Below are 21,940 nucleotides of genomic sequence, written 5' to 3' on the forward strand. Positions count from 1 at the left end.
CTCCTCTGACAGCTCGAGTCTCTTCTCTTCTTCCTCTGACGTGTGTCACTTCTCACTCACACTACCTCTCCTGCTCTGCTCGGTCATGGCTTCTGCATGTTCCATCCCCCTTCAAACTTTCCCTCTCTGTGAGCCTGGCTGGGTCCCTCCTATCCATCAGTCTCTCCATCCCCTCCCCTCCCCTCTCAGGCTAGGTACTGACAGGTTAGGAAGGAAGGAGCTGCTGTTTGGCAGCCCTGAGTAGAAGACGCTCCGTTTCACACTGTAACGCTACCCACTGCATTGCAGTTTTTTTTTTAAAAATCATTTATTTATTGGATGGCAGCTTGTCAACCCCATGTTAGGCTGGCAGGCAGGCAGCTCCCCCTCACCTCCCCATGTTCATTACCCAGAGAGGAAACAGCTTCAAACTGCTACGGCCCAATTCTACACCTTCACAACATGTATATTTATTACTCTGCATTGCGCTTTTTCATTTCCTACACTACAGTACTGTTGGGGTTCGATGGGAGAGAGGAGTGCAGTTCCCCTGCACTTCTTGTTTTTCTCTCCCCTTTTCTGCCCTGCCTGCAAAACGTCTATGCCAGTATGCAGACATCTGCTGAGGTTGGCTACTACAGAGGGGAGAGAGAGATGGAGAGAGGGACCAAAAGAGGTGATGGGATGTGGTGGGAAAGGGGTAAACGAGAGGCTGAGAGGCAGTGGATGCGAGCGAGAGATAACAGGATAGAGGTAAAAGGATAAAGGGATGGGGAAGAGCGAGGGATGACGGGATTAGGGTGTAAGTGAGGAGGATGAGAGGATGAATGGGGGATGATCTAAGGATTAACTACACAGACTGAACACACTGATAAACACACAGATGCACAGCCATATTTATTGTGCACCCTGGCAGGCACACAAACACACACATGCTTTCAAACAAAGGGCTATTTCCATCACACTCTCACACACATACATTCAAACAATGCCCCTCCCCCACAAACACAGATCATCATAAGGCCATGCATATAGGGATGCACTGATATGGGCATTCTGGGCTGATGCAATAGTCCTAATCAATATTTTCTTGTCCATGATGGATTATATATCGATACGGCAATATTAATCTGAAGGCCAATGCATGCATTCCTACATACCAACAAACAATACATAGCTCTACTAATTAAGTAGATTGAATTTATTCGACTATTAAAAGTAGCAGGCTGGTCCAGACGGAGAGGTAGAATACCTCATGATAAGCTGCAGACCACACTATTTACCAGGACACTTTTCATCTATATTTTCTCTTAGCTGTCTATTTACCGCCACGCTCCTAGCGGCCGGTGATTTTAATGCAGGAACACTGAAATCTGTCTTCCACAATTTGTACCAGCATTTAACCTGTGCAACTAGAGGCGCTAAAAACTCTATATCACCTTTAATCCACACAGAGATGCATAACAAAGCTCTCCCTCCCCCTCCATTTGGCAAATTTGACCATAACTCTATCCCCCGGACTCCTGCTCACAAGCAAAACTCAAATAGGAAGTAGTAGTGACTTGCTCAATACGGAAGCGGTCCAATGAAGCAGATGCTAAGCTACAGAACTGTTTTACTAACGAGACTGGAATATATTCCGGAACTCGTCCGATAGTATTGAGGAGTATACCACATCAGTCACTGGCTTCATTAATAAATGCATCGATGACGTCTCCACAGTGACCGTACGTACATATCCCAACCAGAAGCAATGGATTATAGGCAACATCCACACTGAGCTAAAGACTACAGCTGATGCATTCAAGGTGCGGGACACTAACCCAGACACATAAGAAATCCCACTACACCCTCCGACAAACCATCAAACAGGCAAAATCATCAAAACAGAACTAAGATCGAATCGTACTACTCCGGCTCTGATGCTCGTCGGATGTGGCAGAGCTTGCAAACTATCACGGACTACAAAGGGAAACCCAGCCACGAGCTACCCAGTGAAGTGAGCCTACCAGACGAGCTATAAATGCCTTCTATGCACTGAACCATGCGTGAGGGCACCAACTGTGATCACGCTCTCCATAGCCGATGTGAGTAAGACCTTTAAACAGGTTAACATTCACAAGGCTGCAAGGCTAGACGGATTACCAGGACGCATACATGCGCTGACCAGCTGGCAAGTGTCTTCACTGACATTTTCAACCTATCCCTGACCTGGTGTGTAATACCAACTTGTTTCAAGCAGACCTCCAGAGTCCCTGTGTCCAAGAATGCCAAGGTAACCTGTCTAAATGACTATCGTCTCGTAGCACTCACATCTGTAGCCATGAAATGGTTTGAAAGGCTGGTCATGGCTCACATCAAAACCATGATCCCAGACATCCTGAATCCACTCCAATTCACATACCACCCTGACGAGATCCACAGACAGTGCCTTTTTCCACTTGGACAAAATACACATCTACGTGAGAATGCTGTTTATTGACTATAGCTCAACGTTCAACACCGTAGTACCCTCCAAGCTCATCACTAAGCTAAGGACCCTGGATATCCTGACGGACCACCCCCAGTTGGTGAGGGTAGGCAACAACACATCCACCACGCTTACCATTAACATGGGGGCCCCTCAGGGGTGCGTGCTTAGTCCCCTCCTGTATACCCCATTCACCCACAACTGTGTGGCTGCGCACGACTCCAACACAATCAATAAGTTTCCCGACGACACAACGGTGGTAGGCCTGATCCCCGAAGACGATGAAACAGCTTATAATGAGTGTGATGCCTGGACAACAACCTCTCCCTTAAAGTCAGCAACACAAAGGAGCTGATCGTGGACTACAGGATACGGAGGGCCGAGCACACCCCCATTCACATCGACTGGGCTGTAGTGGAGCGGGTCGAAAGCTTTCAGTTCCTTGGTATTCACATCACTAAGGATCTATCATGGTCCAAACACACCAACTCAGTCATGAAGAGGGCACAACAACACCTCTTCACCCTCATGAGGCTGAAAAGATTTTGAATGGGCCCTCAGATCCTAAGAAAAGTTCTACAGCAGCACCATTGAGAGCATCTTGACTGCCTACATCATCGCTTGGTATGGCAACAGTTTGGCATCCGACCGCAAGGCGCTACAGAGGGTAATGCGTACGGCCCAGTACATCACCGGGGCCAAGCTCCCTGCCATCCAGGACCTCTATACCAGGCGGTGTCAGAGGAAGGCCCCAAAAAAATGTCAAAGACTCCAGCCACCCAAGACTGTTCTCTCTGCTACTGCACGGCAAGCAGTACCGATGCACCGAGTCTGGAACCAACAGGAACCTGAACAGCTTCTACCCCCAAGCCATAAGACTGCTAAATAGTTAGTGAAATAGTTAACCAAACAGCTACCCGGACTATCTGCATTGACCCTTTTTGCACTAACTTTGACTCAGCACATACGCTGCTGCTACTGTTTATTATCTGTCACTTTAATTCCTAGTTATATGTACATATCTACCTCAATTACCTCATACCCCTGCACATCGACTCAGTACTGGCACCCATTGTATATAACCAAGTTATTGTTACTCGTTTTGTATCTATTATTACATGTTTTATTTTAATTTTATTTCTCAATTGTCTTTCTCTGTATTGTTATTAAACTGGGTAGCGTGCCCGAGTGGTCTAAGGCGCTGGATTTAGGCTCTAGGCTCTCTGGAGGTGTGGGTTCGAATCCCACCTCTGCCAATGTTATCTTGGGTGGCAGGTAGCCTAGTGGTTATAGTGTTTTGGGACCAGTAACCGAAAGGTTGCTAGATCGAATCCCCGAGCTGACAAAGTAAAATTCTGTCGTTCTGCCCCTGAACAAGGCAGTTAACCCACTGTTCCTAGGCCGTCATTGTAAATAAGAATTTGTTCTTAACTGACTTGCCTAGCTAAATAAAGGTTCAATTAAAAAATTATTAAGGGCCCCCTAAGTAAGCATTTCATTGTTAGTCCACACCTGTTGTTTACGAAGCATGTGACGAATAACATTTGATTTGAGACAAAAATACATACATATAAATTCAAGGATGAAAACACAATAAAGCCAGAAGGCTTATTTCCATTTTGGTCCTTAGGTATGGATGTTACTGCACAACGCACAACACACTACTGACCACACAGTCAAACCTATTCTTTTCTATATCATCAGAGGCAGATACAGCGCTGTGTGGTCACTGTATAGTGACTGACTAGGACCATCATGGCTTCTGTAGCCTAAACGTGATGAGGGGCACTAGACTCATACTACAGGATCCTACCAACCTCCAGACAAAACAAAATACGGAGGGTTTCGGCTAAGCCACCATGCATAAACATTGTCCCTATTGACACAGACAAACCTACAGCCAGATCAACCAACACAGAACAGCTCATAGGAACTCCTCAACCCTTTGCATGACAACCAGCTCAACTCCCATGTGTACCCGATTACATCACTAAGAACTAGCTAGCATTAAATAAGTTCAAATATTTGTTGTATATTTGACTAGTCTTGAATCAAATAAGTAAGTTATGATCCAAACAAACACATGAGAACCTAACTATTTGAACAACCTTACTGTTATTTCAGACGTTTCTAGGATGGTATTCAAACTTCATCAGCTGGGACCCAATTCCCTCAGCAAGAATTTCTGGCATCCCCATTTGTTTCGCAGGGATTTCTCACCAAATCTAACATTGGTCAAATTATTTTTACATCAACAAATAATCTTCAATTCATTACATTTTCATCTCTTATCAAAATTAAAAGAAAAACAAAATACATTTACTCAATAAAATTGTATTTAAAAAACAGTTGTTTTTTAAATACAAAAACATTTGTATATTGTCCTATACAATAAACTATGCACAATATACCAGGCACTCTTAATTTTTATAAAAAAATATATTTTGGCAAACCCACTGCAGTTCCCCGACTTCGGGTCCCGACCCAACTTTGAATACCACTGGTCTAACCTATATATTACCTCACCACAGAAAGGTTAACTTCAATATGGTGGCTCACGTGCTTCAGTCTCTATCCTCCCCTCCTCTCTCCTGCCTCTTCTACTTTCCATCCACCCCTCCTCCCCCTCTCTCCAGCACAAGCAGCGAGCGAGCTGCATTCCCAAGAAAGGAGATGGCAGGGGTAGAGGAACACATGTTGGAGGAAAAAACACATAATGGAGATAAAGCTGTGGAGACCCATCATGTTGAGAGGAGTGGGAGGGCAGGCAGGCAGACCAACACCCCCCTCATGTGGCTCTACCAGAGACCTGCACTCACATCTCAGCCATGACAACAGACAAAAGACACAGCACTGTGCTGCTGATCCCAGGCTGATAAGAGACTGTCAGAAACAGCCCTGTCTGGCGCACATAAGGTACTCATTACTGGAACCGATATTTAAAACCCTGTCCAAACCCGGACGACGCTGGGCCAATTGTGTGCCGCCCTATGGGACTCCCAATCACGGACGGATGTGACACAGCCTGGATTCGAACCAGGGACTGTAATGACACCTCTTGCACTGAGATGCAGTGCCTTAGACTGCTGCGCCACTCGATATGGAGGGAGAGCACAAGTAACTAAGAGAAAGAAGGGGAAAGAGAGCAGGGGAATGTGGATTGTGGAAAAGTGTGCACAGCAGCCAGGCAGATCAAATTGATTCAAAGTGGAAAATGTCGTCACAGTTTCTGTAGGCTATGTTCGTGTTGGGCCTTCTGAAGTACTATAATAGTACTATAACGTGTTTTATGAAACTCCATGATACATCCATCAATTATACCTAAATTAAAGGAGACTTCAGTAAGATGGTACTCTTACCTGGCTGTGAGGTGGGTATCCAAGGAAACCTGGGGTTAAAGGGTCGTTGTTCTATAAAAAAAAAATAAAAAAAAGAGAGTTAAGGGTTTGGAAAATGTGATGTGATTCAACATTTTGAGTCTAACATTTTGCAGTGAAGTCGATTTTCAGCTCCCATCTTCACCCCAAACAAAGTAATATGCTCCAGAGGAGAAACAGCCTAGCTGTTACTTGTGATGGGGGGAAAATGTATACAGTAAGATATCAGGATATCCTTTTTGCCGATCGCATCATTTGACAATTTCGCAATATTATGTTTGTACTAGTGTGCTGTACCTGCACCAATACTCCAGTATTTTTTCTTCAAAGCTTGTTCTCCAGCTTCTTTTCAGCAGTTTTATCAAAACTTGTTTTCTCATGGCTCTCTAGTCCCTCTGCAGCAGACGTATGGTGAGCAATATGTTTGGAATCGCAACACATATAGAATCGCAATACATATCGTATCGGCACCTAAGTACCGTAATAATATTGTATTGTGAGGTCCCTGGCAGTTCCCAGGCCTAGCTGTATACCCTACAGACCAATACATTTATGAAAATACGTATGGTGCAGGAAAGAAGCAGGGAAATTAAGGGGGCACATTTCAAAGGATTATGCAAGTTAACAGTTAACATGATGACTCTTTTGGTTTAGACCCTGAGCGCTGCCTCAACCACGTAGAGCAGCTGGTGAATCATTCTGCAGCCAGGCCAGGTCCTTATTCAGCCGACAAAACAAATTGCACTCCGCAACAACAAAAAGAACGGACTCTTCCCCTGTCCATGCCCCAGAATCTAGTGTTGTGGTTAATTGATCTGTAATTACTTCTAATTAGATTATTTCTGTCACCCCTCCCTCTCCCTCTGGCAGAAGACCCATTGTTCATGGCAATGTAAGAGGAGGGAAAAGAACTGGGGAAAGGGGGCGGGATAGAGCAATAGGGGAAAAGTTAAACCAAACAATGATATTGACAACAGTAAGGAGAGAGGATTCCAGCGATCCCATCTGATATGCTAGCAGTACACTGTGCAGGGGAAAGAGGCAGAGTAACAAGACTCCGGCCTTTTCAAATCAGGGGAAGGAGGGTGGAACATCCTACACGTGTTAAAAAGGGTGAATATGTTTCCATTGTACTTGTGCTATGTGACACGAGAGTCAGCAACTCATTTTAAATTCATACAGTATCTCTATTAGCTTCCATTCAGTGAGCAGCCAGTGCTGGTGTAATGTAGTAAAAAGGTGGTCATGGCCTCTTCATTGTAAACAGACAGAGGTAACCTCCTGCTTCTGCACCAACCTGCTTCCTGGGGGAATTGGTCCCTCCCTACTATAATTTTTTCAACCAATCATGGGAAAGGCCTGACTCAGGATGCCATGGCGACAGCACGGGAGAGATGCCCTCTCAGAAAGCTAGCTGTGATGGCTGTGCTTACTGCACTAACCCTGGATGGGGCTCCACAGCCACACCACAATGAGACATGGCAGTGGTAGAGGGAAGGAGTGGCAGAACAAAAACAGGGAGGGGAAGGAGGAAGGAAAGGGGAATGAGGTCAATCAAACTAGTAGAGAGGGACAACACTTGACGGGGCACAGAGAGCGTTTAAGTAGTGAGCAGCAGAAGTGAGTGACAGATTGATGTGTGATGCTGTCTGGACAGTACAAACTATAGCATACATGATCCATGCCAGAGGGGTGAGATGTATGCTATTCAGCCCAGCAGTGTCCGGGCTCCTTCTCCTGCATAAAACAGCCCTCTCTTTGTCTCCCCCTATCCACTTCCTGTTTCATCTGGAACCAATTTCCCCCTCGTGCCTCATTCCCTGGGGGAACACACTCCTCAGTGCGCCGCATTAAAGTGGGAGAGCCGCCGAACGGACAGTGCTGTATTCAGCAATACACGAGGTAAAACCACTGGTAGTCTTCAATGGCTGGACAGTGGAGGACTGATGAAGATACGACACACTGAACATTTGAAAGGACGCAGGTCTCCAATGTCTCTGGCAATGTATACCCGAGTGTGTAACTCTGACAAGGCACCAACAGTGGAAAAACAATGTAGCGCATCACTTGGAAACCAGAACTACCCCACACGATTCAATACATAACAAGGTTGCTCTATTTGTTCTAGTAGAAAGACAGGATGAAGAGGGAGGAGTTTAGGTTAGAACAGGGGGAGGGAGAGAAGAATTTGGTAACATCTGGAATCAATCTGTCTGGAGGAAAGGGGGAGGGAGACGAATGGGGGATGGAGGGAAAAGAAAGAACAGAGTGAGATGGAAATTAGGAGAGAAAGACAGGGGTGGAAGAATGTGGGGATTAAGAAAGACAAAGACAAGAAGTGAAAAATACAGCAAAAAGAAGAGACCAAGAAATGGAGACAATGACTCATACCCCAAGAATGTCATGTGACTTATATTTCCTTAAATGGTGGGGGAGGGGGGTCTGAACTTGATACTCATTGTTAAAACACACACACACTTTCTTTTGCGGGGCATATGGCGCTTTGGCCAAGTATGCATATCAGGCCTGCTTTGAGTCTAAAGTTTTTCAAGCTTTTATTACACTCAGCGAAAGTCATGACACCCTCTTCCATGCAGACACAGACAGTAATTTAACAGGGTACCATCCACTTTGGTATTAATTACACTCATTTACAGTAGAGGGGTAGTTATGAGGTGTGGCTGCTCTGAGGGCCAGGAGCTCCAGACTATACGGATGAGAAATGTACAGACACACCTCATACAGTGACTTTCTCTCTGTATGCTCAACTAAAGGGCGTCGCTCTGCTGGGTTTTTCTCTCCCCCACTTTCTATTTTAGGAAAAGTCAAAACGTTGGAGCAAATGGGCAGAAAAAGAGAGCAGTGGAGGGAGGAGGGCAAAATGGCATGAGGTCAACAGATGGTGAGGGGTGAGGGGGATGGGGAAGAAGGGATGGAGGGGTCGGACAGAGGGTGATACGCTGGTGATACGCTGGTGATACGCTGAGGAGCAGAGGGGACAAAAATAAGGAGAAAGAAGACAGGATGAATCAACGTTACCGACAGGGAGACATTCGTGGGCGGAGATGGAAGTACATATGACAGTTTGGGGGCAGCGGTGTAGAAGGGGAGGTGACAACAACATGACAACAACAACCAGTGTCCAGAGTTAACATGTGAGTGTAAGTGGCAGGCCCTGCATCTGATTAAATGAGTGGCGGACTGTAAAAAAAGTCTGGAAAAGTTTGAGTACTGTTGTGTTGAGCAACATCTTGAAGAGAATTTTGAGCTTATCTCAAGGGGTGAAAGGTCAAAGGTGACACTGCTGCATTGCACTCAAAGTTCAGTGACAACCATTAGTGAGTGTTCACTAGTGTGCTGCACATTATAACTCCTACTTTTTTCTTTGGGGTTTTAATGACAGCCAATGTTCCCGCTATTACTAGTCAACATTCCCTGGAAACCTGATAGTATCAAAGAATACTGCACCTTTGGAGCTTATCTGTGCAGAACTGTATCATCTAAATGGGTTGTTTATATCGTAGTTTCCCCCTCAACACTCGCCCACTCTCTCCCCCCTTTACTCTCCTCCCCTTGAAGCGATCAGTCTGGTTAATGCTCTCTCCTAAATTAGCTTTGATCTCGTTTAGCGCGACACAAAGCCGCTTTACTGCCAACGATAGGATAAATCTGCTCTCGGGGAGCCGGAGGGAGGCATATACAGCACACTGTACACTATCATGCTGGACTAGGCTAGGGCACATCAATACTGCATAGTGGGAAACAGAGAGAGAGAGATTGGACGGTAGAGACAGTGAGCAGGGGTGGGGAGGTTTGTCTCACTGGCAGTGCACAATCAAATTCTATGGACCAGGAGTCAATTAGCAATCTGGAAATATGCCTTAGGGGGAAGGATGACAGAAACAAAAGAAGAGGATGGAGATGAGGACACTCCTCTCTCATTTAATATGTGAGCCATGATTTAGGCATCCTGTCCTCTGGGTAGCAATGAATACCAAATAGCTATCTATCGCCGCACCAAAAATATTTAGTGAACTCATCTTCTCAGCACTGAACATGGTGTCACCTACAGGACTGGATGATGTAATCCAGTATCCAGTCTAATAACATTAAGCACCACCATTGTAATTTCCTAATGTTTACCTTTAGTTATCGTCAAACCTCACCTAAGCTGCATAGAGGATTTTTCTACATCTTTCTCCTTCTCTCGTGTTAAAATGTTCTCTCTCATACTGTAAATCCTGCCTTCTATCCTCCTGTTTCCTCCCTCTCTCCTGTGGGCGTATTTCCAGCCTGACCCACAATGGCAGGAGATCAATATAAGTGATTGACAGCGAGTTCCTGTTGCACCTCTCATTGTCACACCATCTACACGTAACCTTTTGTCATCACCATTCATCTATTATATGGTGTGAGGTACATGGCCTGCCCATTTGTCATTGCAATAGATATGCAGCAGTACCAAATAAATCATTTCCCCAATCCCCAGGATTCAATTATCCACAGCTGACCCGGAACCCTGTTTGACTGCCGCCTAAAACAAAAACACTATGTCAGCTATTTTCAATGATGCTTACGGATACTGTATGTGCGTGTAATATCACTGGTTAGCCGAAGAGCAGAGCACTGTTGCTATGCTGTATCAGCAGTCAAGTCATGTAGAGGCCCATAGCTAGAAGCAAGGTATCCTAAAGTCCCTTTCCTTCCTACTCCCTTATTCACGAAAAGGGGTCTGTTCTTTGTCTCTCCCATAATGACCCCTCCCCCAACCCCCTGTCTCTGTCCTCTTTTTAGCACCTAGCTCCAATCACAGACCAGGGGGACTGGCACAAATTACTGTTCCCAATGCGAGTACCCTCCTGTATCGGAGGCTTTGATGTGATGCTCAACGACAAAGAGACCATCATTGTAAAGGCGGGAATATCATTGTGTACATAAGTGCAGTGCACGTAAATGCATGAAAGGCCCTTGTGTATCGTCGGATCTATGCTGTAGCTTAACTGTCATTGTCGATAAGATGTGGGCTATCATATTACCTTTGTCTCGGCCATAATCATGGTGTTAGTCTAGCTGCCACGAGCACAGAATAATGTCCAAGACACGTTTAGTACCTAGATTGTAATTCTACCGCACGTTCGTTACTGCAGTTGATGCGACGAGGCATGCTTTTGATAGGTGGGCCTGCCTGTCAGCAGAATCATGACCCACTGTTGTTCTTGAAACAATAGAGGTAACGTGCTATTGAAATGAAATCGTTTAATGCAGGGGTAACAATGTTGCACGCATTCAATGACAACAGCACATCGAAAGGAAACAAACAACAATTTGGCTTCATTGATTGATGTTCTACTCCTTACCTGTCCAATGTCACCAACACCCACCGTCCCGTCTATCCGTGGCCGTTTGCACTCTGCTCCTGCTAATTCGGTCAAAGCTGCAGCTGTTTGCTCAGGATCCCCTCGTTTCATTCCCCGGACTACTGCTGCTGGACCCCCGGTCGTGTTCGAGTGGGGTCCGGTTGCTGTATCAATGTCATTTTCCCTGTCCATCATTCCCCGAGTAACGGGTAACATTATGGATGCGACGTCGGTCGACATTAACATTGGACGGCAGCTAGTCTACACTTACAAGTCTAGCTACCTTTGACTTATTCCCTATTCTGGGACAAGGAATGCTATTCCTTGAATGTGAAAATAGCTGATTGTAGCTGGTCTTCTTGGCCAAATATATTGTACCGCTAGCTAGATTGTTATTGTCTAATCAATACAGAACACCATGACCATGTGTGGCTCGTGCACATTCCACACGATTACTAGCGTTAGAAAAATAGTCACAATAGAACACGTAAACCAAGTTAATACAAAACACAAATTCCTTGCTAATTAGCTAGCTACACATTCCGCTACCTCGTAACAGTAGCTAGCTAGCTAACGAGACATTTTTCTCCGCCGAATATAGAAAATGTTAGGAAATGGTTTGAATCACTAATCTTCTCCTTGCGAACCAATGCGTCCTCCGCTCCCAACCAAATATATTTTTAAGCCCTTCTTTGCTTTCACCTTCTCTTTCTCCTAGCCTTCTTTTTATCACCGTTCTTTTTCTCGCAGTATGTTCAGTGAATTCTAGTGGCGTGTACGGACTGGCGAGGAACACGATTTCCTCTCTATCGTGTACGTCCCGATTGGTGTGGTATGGAACGGGCCGCAGAGGGTACACTGATCTGGTGTCAGTTTTTTTATTTTCCATGTGCTAAGATTACTATAGGGGTAAACCATTTAGACGGGTCCTAGATCGGCCCTCTCTATATTCCCTTCCTTTTCCTCTGTCGTATTCCCTCCTACATTTAAATAATTGCATTTCGTAAACATTTAAACGTGTAAATTGGTATGTTTATTTTTAGGGGATTGTTTGCGTGTAAATATGAGACGGCTTGCCACGATTTATGGCGAGGTATTTATCCTCATCCTCTTTTTCGACTGCGCGCACCCACTCCTCTGCATGCAGCTTCCACACTTGAGCGAGTGTCTCAAATCAAGGAGTAGAACAAGGAATCGAGTATAAACAGTTTCCCCCCGACGCTTTAATTGACTTTCACTAGTCAGTTGGCGGTGATATAGCTAATGAAGCAGATGGGGAGGGGTTATAAATAAAGAAGGAATAGATGGGGTAGGCCTAAAATAACACACAATTAGCAATTTAACAATGTAGAATACGTATGTGTGAGAAAAGACGCAGGGTAGTATAGGCCTGGCTAAACACATGTTAAAGGTGATCTATTTTAAACCACTCAACTTCAAAGGCGAATTATATTACAGGACTGATATGAAAGCATGTTTTTTTATGATAGTGCGACGCCTGGTGGATATCAAACAACTTAATAAATGGACATGCAAGTAACAAGTTTCAAGTTTTTAATGTCACATGCACAAATCCAGACAAATGCATTTCTTGCAAAGCTCTAAACCCAACAAAACTGTAATGAATAACAATGTAATAACAAGAAATAACATAAGGTAGAACTAAAACACACAATAAATAAAAAATAAGAAGAACATGAGAAAGTAAGTAAGAATACTATATACAGGGTCAGTCAGCTCCAGTACCATATTTACAACGTGCAAGAATACTGGAGTGATAGAGGTAGATCTTTGTGCTCCCGAGTGGTGCAGCAGTCTAAGGCACTGCATCTCAGTGCTAGAGGCGTCACTACAGACCCTGGTTCAATTCCAGGCTGTATCACAACTGGCAGTGATTGGGAGTTCCATAGGGCGGCGCACAATTGGACCAGCTTCGTCCAGGTTAGGGTTTGGTCGGGGTAGGCCGTCATTGTAAATAAGAATTTATTCTTAACTGACTTGCCTAGTTAAATAAAATATTAATCAGTGGAATCTGCTGAAGGGAGTACAGCTCATAATAATGTCTGGAATGGTGCAAATGGAATGGCATCAAACACATAAAAACCATGTGTTTGATACCATTCCACTTATTGTGCTCCAGCCATTACCACAAGCCCGTCCTCCCCAATTAAGGTGACACCAACCTCCTTTGGTAGATATGAAGAACATGAGAAAGTAAGTAAGAATACTATATACAGGGTCAGTCAGCTCCAGTACCATATTTCCCCCCAAACTGGGGTAAGGTGACTAGGCATCAGGATATATGATAAACAGAGAAGCAGCAGCATATACACTGCTCAAAAAAATAAAGGGAACACTTAAACAACACAATGTAACTCCAAGTCAATCACACTTCTGTGAAATCAAACTGTCCACTTAGGAAGCAACACTGATTGACAATAAATTTCACATGCTGTTGTGCAAATGGAATAGACAACAGGTGGAAATTATAGGCAATTAGCAAGACACCCCCAATAAAGGAGTGGTTCTGCAGGTGGTGACCACAGACCACTTCTCAGTTCCTATGCTTCCTGGCTGATGTTTTGGTCACTTTTGAATGCTGGTGGTGCTTTCACTCTAGTGGTAGCATGAGACGGAGTCTACAACCCACACAAGTGGCTCAGGTAGTGCAGCTCATCCAGGATGGCACATCAATGCGAGCTGTGGCAAGAAGGTTTGCTGTGTCTGTCAACGTAGTGTCCAGAGCATGGAGGCGCTACCAGGAGACAGGCCAGTACATCAGGAGACGTGGAGGAGGCCGTAGGAGGGCAACAACCCAGCAGCAGGACCGCTACCTCCGCCTTTGTGCAAGGAGGAGCACTGCCAGAGCCCTGCAAAATGATCTCCAGCAGGCCACAAATGTGCATGTGTCTGCTCAAACGGTCAGAAACAGACTCCATGAGGGTGGTATGAGGGCCCGACGTCCACAGGTGGGGGTTGTGCTTACAGCCCAACACCGTGCAGGACGTTTGGCATTTGCCAGAGAACATCAAGATTGGCATATTCGCCACTGGCGCCCTGTGCTCTTCACAGATGAAAGCAGGTTCACATTGAGCACATGTGACAGACGTGACAGTCTGGAGACGCCGTGGAGAACGTTCTGCTGCCTGCAACATCCTCCAGCATGACCGGTTTGGCGGTGGGTCAGTCATGGTGTGGGGTGGCATTTCTTTGGGGGGCCGCACAGCCCTCCATGGGCTCGCCAGAGGTAGCCTGACTGCCATTAGGTACCGAGATGAGATCCTCAGACCCCTTGTGAGACCATATGCTGGTGCGGTTGGCCCTGGGTTCCTCCTAATGCAAGACAATGCTAGACCTCATGTGGCTGGAGTGTGTCAGCAGTTCCTGCAAGAGGAAGGCATTGATGCTATGGACTGGCCCGCCCGTTCCCCAGACCTGAATCCAATTGAGCACATCTGGGACATCATGTCTCGCTCCATCCACCAACGCCACGTTGCACCACAGACTGTCCAGGAGTTGGCGGATGCTTTAGTCCAGGTCTGGGAGGAGATCCCTCAGGAGACCATCCGACACCTCATCAGGAGTGGAGGCCACACACACTACTGAGCCTCATTTTGACTTGTTTTAAGGACATTACATCAAAGTTGGATCAGCCTGTAGTGTGGTTTTCCACTTTAATTTTGAGTGTGACTCCAAATCCAGACCTCCATGGGTTGATAAATTTGATTTCCATTGATAATTTTTGTGTGATTTTGTTGTCAGCACATTCAACTATGTAAAGAAAAAAGTATTTAATAAGAATAGTTCATTCATTCAGATCTAGGATGTGTTATTATAGTGTTCCCTTTATTTTTTTGAGCAGTGTATGATGCGTGTGTGTAGAGTCAGTATAAATGTATGTGCATATTATGTGTGTGAGCAAATGATGGCGTTTGTGTGTGCGTGAGTGTATAGGGACCTGTGAGTGTGCATAGAGACAGTGCAAAAATAAAATATAAGGGTCAACTCTATTAATCTGTGTAGCCATTTCGTTATCTCTTTAGCAGTCTTATGGCTTGGGGAAAGAAGCTGTTCAGGAGCCTCTTGGTGTCAGACATGATGCACCGGCACCACTTGCCATGTGGAAGCAGAGAGAACAGTCTGTGGCTTGGGTGGCTGGAGTCTTTAACAATTTTCCGGGCCTTCCTTTCACACTGCCTGATATAGAGGTCCTGGTTGGAAGGGAGCTCAGCCCCAGTGATGTACCGGGCTGTCCGCACCACCCTCTGTAGCGCCATACAATCGACTGTGGTGCTATTGCCATACCAAGCAGTGATGCTGCCAGTCGAGATGCTCTCAATAGTACAGCTGTAGAACGTTTTGAGGATTTGAGGGCCCATGCCAAACCTTTTCAACCTCCGGAGGGGGAAGAGGCGCTTTCACGCCTTCTTCACGACTGTGCACATGTGTGTAGGCCATTTTAAGTCCTTAGTGATTTGGACACCAAGGAACTTGAAGCTCTTGACCCGCTCCACTGCAGCCCCGTCGTTGTAGATGGGGCGTTGATAAAGGAATTTGTTTCCTATATGTTCGTTAACCAATTTAATTATAACAAAGCAAACACTCTGTCCGTTTCTAAGAATTTGTAAGATCCTTATTTGCAAAAAATAGACAAAGACCAGCCACCAAATTAATCAATAGCGTTTATTCTCGAGAGATCTCTCCTCCAAAACCCATGTACATTAGGTTATATATCACACACAGCGTCATAGCTTTCTAAATGTCCCTCCTCTTCTCTGACAAGGACATAGCTGACCAAACGTCCATTCCAACACACTAACGCACATACCTTACACACAATATCTGGATTATCTCCTGAAGTCTCACCACAGTTTATTACCACTTAGCTGACAGTTCCAGTCGTGTCCCCCCCCCCCAGATGTGGAAAACCTAGAGTGGCTCTTGCTAGTCTTCCCTTATCTCTACAGAGTTATAGCTTGGTCGGTTCAAACATAGGTTAAAGAGCAGGCTGTCAGTTTTCATTTGAGGGTATTTTATTCCATATCGGGTGAACTGTTTAGAAATGACAGAATTTTTTATACCTTGTCCCCCCATTTTAGGGGACCAAAAGTATTGGGACAAATTCACTTATGTGTATTAAAGTAGTAAAAAGTTAAGTATTTGGTCCCATATTCCTAGCACGCAATGACTACATTAAGCTTGTGACTGTAAAAACTTGTTGGATGCATTTGCAGTTTTTTTTTGTTGTGTTTCAGATTTTTGTGCCCAATAGAAATGAATGGTAAATAATGTATTGTGTCATTTTGGAGTCACTTTTATTGTAAATAAGAATAGAATATGTTTCTAAACACTTCTACATTAATGGGGATGCTACTATGATTACGGATAATCCTGAATGATGAGTGAGAAAGTTACAGACGCACAAATATATCCCCAAGACATGTGAACCTGTCACATCCTGACCAGAGAGAGTCCGTATTTTCTATGGTGGAGTAGGTCAGGGCGTGACTGGGGGGTTAGTCTAGTTTATATTTTCTATGTGGGGTTCTAGTTTTATTTTTCTATGTTGGTGATTTGTATGATTCCCAATTAGAGGCAGCTGGTAATCGTTGTCTCTAATTGGGGATCATATTTAAGTAGCATTTTTTACACCTGTGTTTTGTGGAATATTGTTTATGGGTAGTTATATGTCAGCACTCCATTGTCGTCACGTTTCCTTGTTGCTTTATTGTTTTGTGCGTTTCACTAAATAAAGATGTGGAGCCCAGATCACGCTGCACGTTGGTCCGAGTATGCGTCCAGTTCGTACGACGAGCGTGACAGAACCTCTCACCATTACAATAACAGGGGAGGTTAGTGTTTTTGGGGGGGTATGATATTTATACCTCTAACTTTCTCATTCATCATTAAAACGATTCTTTCAGGATTATCCATAATCATGGTAGCAGCCACATTAATGTAGAAGTGTTAATTGCAATGGAAAGGAGAGGAAGCATGTGATATAACAGGCCAATACTTTCTGCAGCAGTTTCAGCAATCAATAAAGTGTAATCACAAGTAGTTATTGACACTGATAGAAAATGACGGGTTTTATTCTTATTTTTTTATTTGTTATACTTTCTCCCACCCCCCAACCCTAACCTGATTTGAGTAAACTAAACTAACGGACAGCAATACTTCTACTGCTACTTACAGTTATTTTCGCTCACATGTAGTTAAATAATTAGAAAGTATATTCCTAATTTCTTCTTCCTGCAAGTGCTGGATTTTCACCCACAGTGGCCAATCCACCAAGATTTCCCGTAATTTAATCCTCCCGTGTATGAGAGTTTTTCCCTGCCTCACTAACAACGCCCTTCATTATTGCACAACACACCTGGGGCCTGTTGCACAAAAGTAGAATTAAGACATCCGGGATAAATGACTCAGCTGAGCTCAATGAAGCCAAAACATGTGCGTCCAGGCTTAATTGGTTGCACAAAGACCAAGCCAGGATGAGCAGACACGGATTCATTAAGCCAGGTGAAACCAATCCTGGATAGGTGCGCGCTCACGGCTCACTCAAATAGACCCCGCCACAGATCACAGATTAACTGATTTACCATGGCAACTAGAGCCGCGTACTTTTCCCCGTCGGAAGCACAAATCCTCATGGAGGCATACGAGGAGGTAAAAGATATAATTAAGAAGAAAGGCAACACCGCCACAGTGATAAAGCAAAGAGAAAAAGCGTGGCAAAGTATTGCAGACCGCCTGAATGCGTAAGTAGTGCACAATTACACACTCACCGCTCCGCTGAAACATCACAATTACAATTCAAATATTTAATTCACATCTCCAAAAATGCAGTTGTACTGTAATTATGAAACGGTTAAATTTTTAATTGAAATGCACTGCAGATATGAGTGAAATTGTGTAAAGTAACTCCATCACACTGTATAAAGCTATGATAAATTTTTTGATATTTTTACTGAAAACAAGACAAAAATACCAAGTAATTTTTTGCAGTGTGACTCCATTAAATGTGTGTGTGTGTGTGTGTGTGTGTGTGTGTGTGTGTGTGTAGATTAAACATGAACGGGCCAAAACGGACATGGCAGCAGGTCAAAATCAAATACAAGAACATTCTGCAGAATGGTATGGTCCCTGACTAATATTTAACAAAGCACAAGCATATATTGTACCCAGAAGGTGCCTGCTCACACATTGTCTGTACTGTTTTAGCAGTGAAAAAGAATACCCACAGACAAGGCACGGGTGGTGGGTCACCAAAGGCTGACCTTACCCCAGCAGAGGACATGGCCTTGGAGCTAAATAAAGGCAGGCCCGTCTTAGAGGGGATCCCTGGGGGGAAAGAGACGAGCATAGGTTCCTCCCAAGATGCCACCCGCTTCATTCAAGGTATGTCCTTCCATCTCTACATGGGATACAACCACATTCATATTGAATCAATTTGGACTGTCTGACTTTGGTTTACCTATTGCCTTGCAGTGTCTGGCAGCACTGTGTTCCTGTTAGAGCCACCAGCACAAGCACCAGACGATGCTGATCCAGTGAGTACTCCATCAAAGGCATACTGTAGGCCTGGCATGTCTTGTCTACTAGCTTCAATATGAATCCGATTAAATGTGATAGGGTGAAGGCCCCAGTGCAGCAGCAACAGCACATGATGGAGACGATGATGAGGAGGAGACCATCTCTCTGGATTCCAGAAGGCATGAGGTATCATGTTAAGACTGTGAAAGTACTATTTACTCTACAATGGTGAGGAGTCCTCATCAAAATCAAAAAATCTAATTTCTTTTACAGGACCCAGATGCTATACAGTGGGAAAACCAGCCTGGCAACATAGTGCGTATTAATAAAAGGACACCACATCCTGCCAAATTCCAGCTGCGCTAATTGTATTGTGTTCACAGAGCTCACAAGCTATCAGAAAGTTGTATGGCAACCACCTCCGGCGCCAAATAGAACTGGCAGACATAGACATTCAGTACAAGAAGAAAAAGATGGAAAATCTTGCACTGGAGTCCGAAATAAAAAAGAGGACAATTAGGAAACTGGACCTTGAAATAAAAAAACTTGAGAGGGAGGTGAGATATGCCTTCAATGTACACTGTATGCTAACTGTAACACAAATGTATTAATCATTATTTTTCTTTCCTCCCCCAGCTCCAAGAAGATGACACAGCTCAAAATAAAAATTAGGTATATTCTCGTAAAGTCAAGTGAGCCATGACATATGAGCTCTTATTGTGAGCACACAGGACGGTGGCATCTTTCTAAGGTTTTTTTTATTTTCCCAGCAATCAGTACAACCAAGTCATCGTTATAAGGCATCGCCCTCTTTTGCCCACCCCCCCAGCACCAGGTGTGGCCACTAGCCTATATGAAGGCCCAAAATTGTGTGTTCCTTTCTGCTCTGACAATGGCATGCCCATTCGTGCGAGATGTGGTGGATGAAGAAGCACTTGTGCTGAGGAGAGCCTTCAGGCGAGAAAGGGTCTTCAGGGACCGGTTGGACCCACTGGCCTTCCCTGATGACCATCTATATGAAAGATACAGGTTTTCTGCAGATGGCATCAGGTATCTATGCAGACTACTGGGTCCCAGGATTAAGCACCGCACTGCACGGAGCCATGCACTGAGTGTGGAGCAAATGGTTTGTGTGGCCTTGCGCTTTTTTGCTAGTGGAGCCTTCCTGTACTCAGTGGGGGATGCAGAACAGCTGAACAAGGCCACAATTTGCCGCACAATAAGGAGTGTGTGTCTGGCTATCAAAGCATTAGCAGATGTCTTCATCTCCTTCCCTGGCCACAGAAGACTCTGTGACATCAAAGAGGAGTTCTATAGGATTGCAGGTAAGAGGATCTACAAATTACAGGACAACTGTTAACACATAGTAGGATACTCATTACTTTGTGTGACAGGTTTCCCCAATGTCATTGGTGCAGTGGACTGCACACACATAAGGATAAAAGCCCCCTCAGGTGCCCATGAGGCCGATTTTGTGAATAGGAAATCCTTTCACAGCATTAATGTTCAGGTGAACATAACTTTTTGATATTGTCCATTGACGAACACTCTGCATTGCCAGTGATGTGCATTGATTGGTGTAATATTCCTCATCTTATGATTTCAGATGGTCTGCAATGCTGACTGTGTGATCAGCAATGTTGTGGCAAAATGGCCTGGCTCAGTCCATGACTCCAGAATCTTTCGGGCCTCTGAAATCTATCAGTGCCTATCACAAGGTAAGCCACACAACCCCTATTTATAACCATCATGGCTGTGTCAAGAATATCACTGTGTTTATGAGGTAGTAATGATGAGATTTTGTGTTGACAGGTGAATTCTCTGGTGTGTTGCTGGGAGACAGGGGGTATGGCTGCCAGCCTTTTCTCCTGACACCTTTCACAGACCCCCAGGAAGCACAGCAGGCCTACAACCATGCCCATGCCAGGACCAGGGCCAGAGTTGAAATGACCTTTGGCCTCCTGAAGGCACGCTTTCACTGCCTTCACAAATTAAGGGTCAGCCCTGTTAGGGCATGTGATATTACTGTGGCTTGTGCTGTCCTCCACAATGTGGCCTGCCTGAGGAAGGAGAGGGCCCCCAGAGTGCCACCAGCCATGGACTGGGACAATCCGGCAATCTTCCCTGATGACGACAGTGGTCGGCTGCTGAGGGACCAATATGTGTTGAATTATTTTAGTTAGTATGTGTGCTTTCAATTTTGGTTAAATATGTCCTGCGGTGGCAGAGGAATTTGGGTTTTTTTGGGTTCGTTTTTTGACGAATTTGGCCTCTTATGATGTTTGTGCGGTATACTGTGTGTAATACAAGGCTGCAGGGAGGCTACTGCATCCATTCATTTGTCTGTTCAGTTGATGTGTATGGATTTGTCCTGCATTTATTTTAGTGTGCAGACATGCAGGGTGTGTTATATACAGACCTTTGAATGTGTATGTATCATTTTGTATAATATGCTTGGATTCTGTGCTTTCCATCTTGTAGAGTCACTGTGACTTCAGTTTTGAAAGGAGCTGATGGTTTACCTGCTTTGTTTTGTTCTTATTCAATAAAGGAACATAATGTTACACATTGTGTTTTTATATTCATATGGAATGTGTATTTGTTTATATGACAGAGTACTAGGGCCACACTGAAGAAAAAGGATAAAGTCATAAATTTGAGGCTGGTTCTTTCTGCAGAAAAGCTACATATTGTTTTTACAGTTTTGATACTTATGACAATGTGATACTTAATATTCTGGCACATCAGCATGTCTTTGTTTATGAAACCATACTGAAGTACAATTTCACGAAATGCCCCACATCTGTCATTTTAACAACTGTCCTCCTTTAAAACAACTGGTTACAATATTATGACTTGTGTTTTTTTCCCCTCTGTGGCCCTAATATTCTATCATTTTATATATAGCCTTATAGTCTATGGGAAACTGTAAATTATCTAATGATAGCAACATCATCTAAAAATCATTTTTTATCCAAAATCATTGAAATTAATGATCACAAACGTTTAAATAATAACAGTGGGTCTAGTTATATGTGATAACAATGTATAGTGAGCAGTGAAATAACTATTGGTTTCCATTTGTGGTGACTGCTGACTGACATTAGGGATGAGATTAAATAGATCCTGGAATTTAGCCTGGTCTGGAGCAGGCTAGCTCCACAGAATAAATCTCCATGGTAATTTATACCATAACATATCCTCCTGCCCCCTATCCATTT

General features: G+C 44.4%; 2 protein-coding genes across 11 annotated transcripts in view; one reads left to right on the forward strand and one right to left on the reverse strand.

Annotated features, from left to right (window-relative positions):
• The window catches only part of LOC139576726 (RNA binding protein fox-1 homolog 2-like), a 40,077-nt gene extending 28,043 nt beyond the window's left edge, over positions 1 to 12,034 (reverse strand). For 2 of the 7 annotated variants that reach the window (XM_071403165.1, XM_071403121.1), the window contains exons 1-2: positions 11,184 to 12,031; positions 5,809 to 5,859 (exon numbers count right to left, since the gene is read on the reverse strand). In XM_071403165.1, the coding sequence (XP_071259266.1) occupies positions 5,809 to 5,859; positions 11,184 to 11,429 (297 nt within the window). In that variant the 5' untranslated portion in view covers positions 11,430 to 12,031. Of the gene's footprint in view, positions 1 to 5,808; positions 5,860 to 11,183 lie in introns of all 7 variants that reach the window. The other 5 variants (XM_071403157.1, XM_071403149.1, XM_071403131.1 and 2 more) reach the window with 5 other exon arrangements.
• A 5,526-nt stretch (positions 12,035 to 17,560) lies between these two features.
• Positions 17,561 to 21,487, forward strand: LOC139576761 (putative nuclease HARBI1). Of its 4 annotated transcripts, XM_071403200.1 has the most exons (10): positions 17,561 to 18,320; positions 18,408 to 18,584; positions 18,675 to 18,736; positions 18,819 to 18,905; positions 18,993 to 19,276; positions 19,356 to 19,391; positions 19,490 to 20,044; positions 20,114 to 20,229; positions 20,326 to 20,437; positions 20,532 to 21,487. In XM_071403200.1, the coding sequence occupies exons 7-10, from the start codon at positions 19,573 to 19,575 to the stop codon at positions 20,900 to 20,902; spliced, it is 1,071 nt and encodes a 356-aa protein (XP_071259301.1). In that variant the 5' UTR covers positions 17,561 to 18,320; positions 18,408 to 18,584; positions 18,675 to 18,736; positions 18,819 to 18,905; positions 18,993 to 19,276; positions 19,356 to 19,391; positions 19,490 to 19,572; the 3' UTR covers positions 20,903 to 21,487. The 4 variants fall into 4 exon arrangements, with proteins under 4 accessions (XP_071259301.1, XP_071259309.1, XP_071259292.1 ...); XM_071403208.1 differs by having other exon boundaries at positions 18,993 to 19,391; XM_071403191.1 differs by having other exon boundaries at positions 19,356 to 20,044.
• Positions 21,488 to 21,940: the final 453 nt, after the last annotated feature.

This window comes from Salvelinus alpinus, chromosome 1 (assembly GCF_045679555.1).
Source record: "Salvelinus alpinus chromosome 1, SLU_Salpinus.1, whole genome shotgun sequence".
Lineage (NCBI taxonomy): Eukaryota > Metazoa > Chordata > Actinopteri > Salmoniformes > Salmonidae > Salvelinus > Salvelinus alpinus.

Coding starts and splice junctions, on each gene's coding strand:
- LOC139576761 (XM_071403208.1), top strand. CDS start 19,573: ATGAAGGCCCAAAATTGTGTGTTCCTTTCTGCTCTGACAATGGCATGC. Junction 20,045..20,113: donor GGAGTTCTATAGGATTGCAG/GTAAGAGGATCT, acceptor TTTGTGTGACAG/GTTTCCCCAATGTCATTGGT. Junction 20,230..20,325: donor TTCACAGCATTAATGTTCAG/GTGAACATAACT, acceptor TTATGATTTCAG/ATGGTCTGCAATGCTGACTG.